This window comes from Pteropus medius, unplaced genomic scaffold (genome assembly GCF_902729225.1).
Source record: "Pteropus medius unplaced genomic scaffold, Ma_sr-lr_union100, whole genome shotgun sequence".
Lineage (NCBI taxonomy): Eukaryota > Metazoa > Chordata > Mammalia > Chiroptera > Pteropodidae > Pteropus > Pteropus medius.
This window is the reverse complement of record NW_024347791.1, coordinates 18,585,915-18,595,089: the sequence shown is the minus strand read 5'-3', so window position 1 is coordinate 18,595,089 and position 9,175 is coordinate 18,585,915. Positions and strand designations below refer to the sequence as shown.

General features: G+C 34.7%; 1 protein-coding gene across 17 annotated transcripts in view; it reads left to right on the top strand.

Annotated features, from left to right (window-relative positions):
• ADAM22 (ADAM metallopeptidase domain 22) overlaps nt 1-9,175 on the top strand; it is a 210,618-nt gene that overhangs the window by 104,354 nt on the left and 97,089 nt on the right. For all 17 annotated transcript variants that reach the window (XM_039878184.1, XM_039878182.1, XM_039878178.1 and 14 more), the window contains exon 4: nt 3,225-3,291. In XM_039878184.1, the coding sequence (XP_039734118.1) occupies nt 3,225-3,291 (67 nt within the window). The remainder of the gene's footprint in view (nt 1-3,224; nt 3,292-9,175) is intronic.

Sequence of the window (9,175 nt, the reverse complement as noted above, 5' to 3'; positions counted from 1 at the left end):
TCCCTTCCCCCTGCCTCTCTTTCTCTCTCTGTCTCTCACCCTCTCTCTCTTTCTTTCTTTCTTTTACCTTGGTATACTTTTATCTGCATGAGATGCTTAGACTTGCAGCAGTCAGGTTAGGGTCATGACAGGAACTAGATAAGAGGACAGGTCCCCCACCACATTGATGGCAGAGCAGAAAAATGAACATACTCCTGGACTCATTAATAGCACTGAGCAAACACATGAATTAATCTAGGAACCTCCCTAATGTCGGGTGGAAAATTAATTTGATGCAATGGCAGTATACTATTAGGCAAGCTATCCCAGAAGTAAGGGGACCAAAAGCCCCCATAGACCAAATTAAAATTCTCAAATCACATGATCTGCTAAGTCAATTTAAAGCACATGGCGAGAAGCAAGAGGAAAGAAATGGTTAGATTAGTACACTTAAGATAGGGTGCAAGTTGGGTGGAGTACACAGTGTTCATATGTCCTGCTTTTATCTCTGTTGAATCTAACTTCCCTGATGATAATGTAGTTTTGGTTTTAAAGACCAGAGCTGAAGTTTGGGCAAGCTTCTTAGATGGAAGGTAGCCAAGCTAATGACACCCCCTTGCTGTATCTGAGATACACTGGACATATATGCCTTGTCAAGAGCTGTAGCTTGCCAATTCACTTGATGAACAGTCATGAATTCTATTTGTGTTTTTGGGCAGAGGAAATATGGAGCAGAAATGAGTGTCAGTAGCAGTTCTTAACCAATGCGATTTTGTCCCCCATTGTACATTTAACAATGTCTGGAAATATTTAATTTCATGACATGCACAAGCGCATGTGTGTGTGTGCGTGCATGTGCACACGTGTGTTGTACTGGCATCTAGAGGGTAGAGGCCAGGGATGCTGCTAAACATACTACAATGCACAAGATGCTCCTGTGACAAAGAATTATCTGGCCCAAAATGTCAATAGTATGGAAGTTTAGGAACACTGGATATCACAAATAGGTGATTGAATTAGACCTCATAAATATTAAGTGCTTATGTTGAGTGTATCCTGGATATTTAGTGTTTCTTGAATATTTATAATATCATGAACATTTATTACCCAGGAACTTCATGAATATTAAGTATCTTTTGGTCATCTACCTCTTTCTGTTCATGTGTAAACATATATACCATTTTCTTACTTACACATTGCACATCCTAAACATTCTGCCCGTGTATTACAAAATTTGCTTACTAGCGACTTATTTATACTTAAAACATCTTTAAGAGTATTAACCTACATTTTTATAAACTTCAAATTATTCATCTAACAGAATTGAATATTTGCAAAAGCAAATCCACATTACACTTGCTTTGGAATTTCTAATGAGAAATAAGATATAAATGTTCTGATTGTTTAAACCACTTTGAGTTGTTTTCTGCAACTTGCAGCTTAGAGCGTCCTAGCTAGTTCTCCCACATAAAGTTAATAGTAAAATGTATTCCAAAAACAAATGAAACAAGCACTTAGACCAGGGGTCCCCAATCCCCAGGCTGTGGACCAGTACCTGTCAGTGGCCTGTTAGGAAATGGGCTTCACAGTAGGAGGTGAATGATGGGTGAGTGAATGAAACTTCATCTGTATTTGCAGCCACTCCCCAGGACAAGTATCACTGCCTCAGCTCCACCTCAGATCATCAGGCATTAGATTCTCATTGGAGTATCTGTCCCTGGTGCCAAAAAGATTGGGGACTGCTGATTTAAAATATAGTTAGTTATAGGGTTTCTAAATGGTGATGTAAGCATCAGATACTATAGGAAACTGCTTATGGTGCCTGAATTAATGTAACTTTTGTTTGATCATTCTGTTTACATTTCAAGCAACTGTAGGTATGGTGCTTGTCATTGTCGGCCTATGCGTTCATAAATTCACGTTCTTTTTAATAGTTAGGATAGTTTTGGCATGGTGACCTTTAGATAACTGTAAGAAAGATTTTTTAGTTGGCTGAATGTCTATTAATAGAGTAGTAGGTTTAGAAATGTCAACTGATGGTATTGGCAACAATTCTACGCCAACAGGAATCCCCAGTTTGGGATGTGGTGAAGAAGGAAACTTTATTCAGTGTAAACAGCTCACCCCCCAAGCCAGAGAGGAAGCTGGCTTATATAGAGTGAGGAAGTCCCCATTCTTGATGAGTCTGTACTCATGCAAATGAGACTCTAAATCCTTGCAGTTTGATTGGCCTAAAAGGCAGTGTCCTGATTGGTCAGAATGACCAATCTTCTCTGATTGGTCAGAGAAGATGCTGATGGGACTATAACTGTGCAGCTTCGATTGTATGGAGAAAGCCTTGGTCCTGTAGGTTGAAATACAATTCCAGGAACTCTTTTATAAGGGTTGTCCCAGATGGCAGGTGGTTTAGTGCAGGCCTCTTTCTGAAGTGTGGTTTAGATAAAAGGCCCCAGTTTAGAAATGGCTGCTAGCCTCTGCTTTAAGATTTGAGCCCAGTTAGCCACCAGGAGCCCTTCTCAGTAAGTATCTTCTTTTTCAGGATCCACAGAAAATTTATAGTTTCATATATAATTTTTATTTATTAATGTTAATTTTATTTACATTTTAGTGCTTTAAAAATGTAGAGACTTTAATACTTTTTATAGAAGTTGTGTCTTGAGGTACCTCCATTAAAGGGGAAATTCTTCACATATATAGAATTAAAGAGAAGTATATTTAAGATGATGTAAACATTTAAAAATTTTAAGACAGTTGTTGTTTAGTAGAGTTTTCAAAAGAGAATTATTTGAAACTGCTGATGGTATATAACTTTTCATTTCTTTTAGCTTTCTTTGCCTCCTTTTTATTTTTGTGATGGAAACTTTTCTTATATGAAATAGCGCATGTAACACATCAAAAAATGGTAAGGTACGGTAGCAAATTAAAACTATTTGATAAAAAGCTAAAGTAAAAAAAGAGAATAATAAGATGTCTTTAAAATAATGGTGTGCTTGGAGTAGTTTCCTAGAACTCCTGTACTAGATCAATGGAATCAGCTCTGTTGAGCAACGGGGTGACAGGTGGTTTAGTCAGTCAACCTCATAACCTGTGTGGGGGGTCGGGGGGAGAGAGACAGAGACCTATAAAGTTTTATTTTTGTTTTAAAATTTGGGTTAAAAAATCATTAAAGCTAGGATGTGTAAACTTGATTTTTGACTACTTTACATTTTCAGGGTCTTCTTTAATCATTTCTTTTGTTGTTACAGTGATTTACTGTCCTCTGAATACATAGAGAGACACATTGAACATGGAGGGAAGAGTGTGGAAGTGAAAGTAAGTAAAGCTTTCCTCTCTCCAGGGGAAATATTTTCAGAATATTTTAAATACTGATTATGATTTTAATTTTCAGTGATACTTCTAATCTATAGTTTTGGGGATTTTTAGGAGCTCCAGTGGCGCAATTGGTTAGTGTGTGGTACGTATACAGTTTTGGGATTTTTATATTTCAGAATTTATCAAGGAAATGTATTACTCATATGGGAAAAAAATAAAACCTTTAGTTATCAGGAAACGAATTCTTATTATACTGTAGGAGTTGTCGGAATTATGTTTTGTGGAATTAGTATAACTGTAATTGGTTCTTTTTTTTATTATATCACAGAAAATAATTTATGAAATTTGCCTTTAAAATTATCACTGGGAAGGAAGAGGTGAAATCTTGGGTCCAGGATTCATGGCTTTGCATTCAGTTGGAGATGACTACCCCTGGTAAAATTATAAACTTATTAGGTCTTCTGAGAAGTCCCAGGGAGTTTAAAATCCCTGGACACAGAAATCTCAGGATACTGGTTTTTGTCAGGGAAGTTCTGAAAAGATTATACACAAATAAAAGCCTCTTCCAATTATAGGCATAAGAATGTGGTTTTTTTTTTCCAGTCTGCTGCTGATGTAATGTGAGGGCATATGAGACTAAACTCCACCAAAGGGTTTCTTTAGGTCCAGTGTTCAGTTTGGTGAGTTTTAGCTAGTTGTTTGGTGAGTTTAGCTAATTGTAACAGTGTTCAGACTGTGTATTCGGCCTTGTCAGAATTATAAATGCCATTTATATATTTTTGCTTTCTTTTTCTGATTATAAATTTGATAGATATTCATTTTAGAAAAGTTCTAAGTAGAGAAAAAGGAAAAATTACCCTTAAACTCATCACTGAGAGGTAAACTTCATTTTCATTTTGAAATATTTCCTTTCAGTGTTTTTTTGTTCTATGCCATATTTATATTTTTCATGTAGCTGCTATGATACATATCTACAACATTGTATCTTGCTTAAAAAATAAACATTGTATCATGTTGTAAACATTTTCCCATTATTTTCTCTTAAAGCTATTGTTCACTGCTTTTCAGTTTAAATATATTACCATCATAAAGCTTTTTATTCAAATTAAACTCTATATCACTAAATAACTAAATTACATTGTCCTATTTAAGCGACAACATGAAAAGAACTAGATTTTTCAATAATATGTTAACAAAAAAATTATTATGGAAAGTTTCAAACATATACAGAAATGAAAAGAATACTGTAATGAACTCCTACATGTCCATTTTCCAGAGTCAACAGTTATAAATATTTTGATGATCTCTCTCTCTCTCTGTGTGTGTGTGTGTGTGTGTGTGTGTGTGTGTGTGTGTGTTTAGTATTTAAAAGCAAATTCCAGGCATTGGGACATTTTCCCTGTAAATACATCTTTATATATCTACATATATAAGACAAAACAAAATCTGTTAATTTTTACAAGTGATGTAGATAGATATAGTTATGTTAGTCCTCCTAGAAAGTTATTTTAAACTTAAGGTTGGGTAATTGGAGGGTCGACTAATTTTTATCACTGTATCACTGGCTTAACTGCAGAAAGGATATCAGGATTCTTCTAGGTATGACATAGGAGAATGGAGCCATTTTGCTTATAGTTGGAAAAAAAATTACCTAGATTTATAATCTCCAGGTTCCTTTTATTATCATCCCTGTTTATTTAGCTTTACTTCTCTATTTTATGTAATGCTTTTCTGAATGCATTAAATTAAAGATGAAAGGAAATAGGCAGTCGACTATTTCTATTTATATCTGTCACTAAAATGACAAAATGCAAATATCAGCATGGAAGGAGAATCCAGCAAACAGCTGTCTGTTGTCTCTACGGTAATATCCCTTTTCAGGAAACTTGTACTTAATCCATAAAGTGTATTCCACTCTGAGGTCATTGGGCTCCATGGGTATGTGTAACACTCAAAGCACTGACTTGCTGATTTTCTAGCCAGAGAATTGCATTTTCTTCATTGATGGTTTACCTAACCCCAAGCCTGTCAGACTAGGGACATGATAAATCCAAAGTTCTTTCAAACCCTCGGGCCAGAGGATGTTTCTCCCTTTAAGAAAACCACTTTGATTTCACTCATCACCCCATTTGTTTCTAGTCCATTAAAAAAAATGGAATAGAGAATCTAACTCAAAATTCTCCTCTCTTTTTTTTTCCAGGAACCACACTGAAAGCGATTCCTGCCCACTAATTCAGTCCGTAGCCCCAGTTATTTTCCTGCTGGTTCCCTCTTTTTTTGCCCTCTGTGCTTAGCTCATTAGGGTGTTTCTTTTCATATGGACTCTGTTAGTTCTCCTTTCTTTATTAATGATTTGTAATTGTCTTAAGCTTTTCTTTTCATTATATGAGTCAAAAAATTATAAAATCATAGGTGTTTTTTTTTGTTTGTTTTTTTTTTAGTTTTAATTTCTCTCTTAGTTTTTGTAGTTGCTAGGTCTGCCATAATAAAGTACCAGAGTCAGAATGGCTTAAACAACAGAAATTTATTTTTTCACAATTCCAAAGGCTAGAAGTCCAAGATCAAAGTGTCAACATGGTTGGATTCTTCTGAGGCCTCTCTCTTTGGCTTGTAGATAGCTGTCTTCTCCCTGTGTTTTCACATGGTCTTAAATCTATGTCTACCTGTGCCCAATTTCTTTGTAGAAAAACATAAGTCATATTGGATTAGAGCTCACCTTAATGACCTTATTTAACTTAATTCTTTAAAAACTATCTCCAAGTATAGTTACAATCTGATGTACTGGGGCTTAGGCCATCAACATATGAATTTTAGGGGATTACAAATCAGCCCATAACACCTTCCCTAAGAGCCCTGTGAATTTTTTTAAATTGGCTTTTCTCCTGAGACTGAAGTAAATGAAAGGTATAAGGAGATAAAAACAAAACTCTGTAAGAACTTTTTTGTCTATTGGCACAAACACGGTCATATTTATCTTGAGGATGCAAAATTAAAATCAACTTTATTATCAAACCAGATTTAAACAATGGGTAAAAACCAGTCTAGTAAATGTCTCTGCTCAGGTATCATAGAACATTTACTTGTGAAAATTAATGTATAATATGTTTGATTTAAGGGTGTGAATATGAACATGGGAAAATGAATAAATCGCATGAAAAAATACATAATAGCTGTATTGTTGTAGCTGCCAGCCCCCGAAAGACACATGGACCACCAGAAATCAGTGAGTTATATGGGAAACACACTCTTTATTCAGCCAGCTGGGTCTGCAAGGGGTACGCAGACCTCGAATTAAGCAGCCCCGAAATGTAGAGGTACAGGGTTTTTAAGCCCTAAATCCCGTTCCTCATTCTGTCTTAAACACAAAGGTCTATTTTTCTCCTATTCACTACCTGTCAACCCACAGGTCGGTTGTGCAAGCGGGGGTACAGAAGCAGAAAGCTTACTGTTAGAATGTTATGTTCCCATGGGTGATAGCCTATGTTCCCATGGGCGATAGCCAAGCAGTAATTTTCCAGCCAGCACAGTATTAGTGAATCTTTTAGATTGCAATTTTATTTTTGAAATGTTTTTAATTGTAAAATACAGCACTGACACAGAAATTACTATCAATGAACCACTATCCCGTTAAAGAAATAGGGTTTTGCCAGAAATTACTTATGCTGTTTCCCAAACCCAAGCGCGTCCCTCCTCCTCTTGTAAGACTTGCAAACAATGTCCTGACTTTTATGGTTATAATTTTCTTACTTTTTGTTTATAGTTCTATCACCAAAGCATGTATCCCTGTAGTTTAGTTTTGCCTATTTAAGTTTTTTAACAAAGTACATTTAAAAAAAAAAACTCTTTGAATCCTTTGGTTTTCCCTTATCTTTTTTTATTCTCCTTTGCAATTTATTTGTTGAAGAAACCAGATTGTTTATGCTGTGCAGTTCTTGCAGTCTGGACTTTGCTGTTGGTTGCAGTTTTATATTTAGAGGAAAATGAAATACATTTTAATACTCTTTTTTAAGATAACGAGTTGTATTATCTGCAAGACATTTTATACCTCTTTGAAGGCAGTTTTTTCCTGATCAGATATGTGCTTAATCCTGATTTCAAAGTTCTATTAAAACCTTTTTTTTAAAGGTTGCAAAGATAAAGGCTTTAAGCAGGAAAAAAAATGATACTTTTTTATTCTTTTAATGACTCATACTAATTTCATCTTTTACTTACATTTATTTCCAATTCATTTGAAAATTAAATTTTAAATTTGAGCCTTAGTTTAGGGAGAACATTTGTGTGTTTAACATGAACTTCCAAAAGAATGTAAACATAAAAGCCTCAACTGATTAGAATATCTTGGGGACAAAATTTTTTTATTTTGATTGTGCAGAATTATGGCTCTGGATTCTTAAGATAGAGGAAACTGAAATTGATAAGTAGCAGCAAATGAGTGTAAACCATGCCATTTACTGTTTGTTAGCTAGCTTTTTTGTGTGTTGAAGCTGAAAGCTGCCAATATTCTTGTTAATTGAAGTTTCTGGTTATATAGCTCTGGTTAATTAGTATTATACTACTAATAATAGCAATTGTTTACATTTATTGTTCATGATGTGTCAGACACACACATTTATATTTATTCAATACTGAAAACAACCTGTGATTATAAATATAGCTATGTAGTCTCCCACTTTACAGGAACTGAGGCATAGAGAGGCTATATAACTCGCTGAAAATAACCATAATGAGTCCAGCTGAAATTTGAATCTAGGTTATATAACTCCAGAGCTGATTCTTATACCATATTATGTACCATATATTTTATATTATATAGAGTAGGATAATCCTAAAAATTAAAATGTATTTTATTTAGACCTATTATGTACACATCTCATTCATTCTGGAGGTATCTAAAAATTACCCCTTTATGGCCTAATCTTTAAATTGAAATGGTGGTCTACTTAAAGACTTTTTAGCTATTTCTTTCAATTTGGTTGTGCATTTGAGTAGTTTTTCTGTAACATTGGTTACAGATTAAGATACACTCTAACAAAAAGTTGGTTAAGATACACTCTATCAAAAAGCCTGTTTTATTTTTCACATCTCAGGAAAATAGCCATAGTAGGAGTTTTAGAGCACTAGGAAAGGAATTGTAAATCCTTTGTGTATACCAGGAATATGTATAGATGGCGGAGGGAGCAGATTTCCTTGAGGTCGAAAAGTAAAGGTAGACATCTTGGTAGAGAGATGATTTATTATGTTTATTACTAGTGAAAGATCATGTCCAATCATCAATATCATTAACCATTTTTAGTTAGATTATTTGATGTTTTATGGTAATAATCAAAAGTAATAGCTGGTGAATGTCTTTTTTTATTAACTTGAATTATTTTTAAACTATTGTATTTGAGCATTCTCACCTCAGTTTAGGATCAGGATCCTTATTCTTAAGGATGGATATCTACAGAGACACCCATTATACAGTATTGACTTTTGCCTGGCAATAATCTGGTTACTACCCATCATTTAATTGAATTGAGGCACTCAAGGATCATTGTCTCAGAGTCTTAATTATGTCTATAGTGGCATTAAGAAGATGGATAAGAAAGCAAAGAACTGTGGGTCAAGGTTGAAGCCTATACTTGGGTAAAGAAATTGCAGAGAGGCTGTGTGTTAGAGAGCAGGTGTCAGGGGAGAAAGTTTCTACTTAAGGGTAGGAGAGGTTATTGTGATTCTAGAGACTTTTACTCTGATGGAATGCTGGTGTAATTTTCATTAAAAATTTTTTTTATAGGCAAACTGAAATGGCCATTGTCATTTCTGGAAACAGTATATCAAGGAAATAAATATAGAAACAAGGAGAAAACCTGAGGTTTTCTGCAAAATAGTTTTTCTCCTGCTGTTC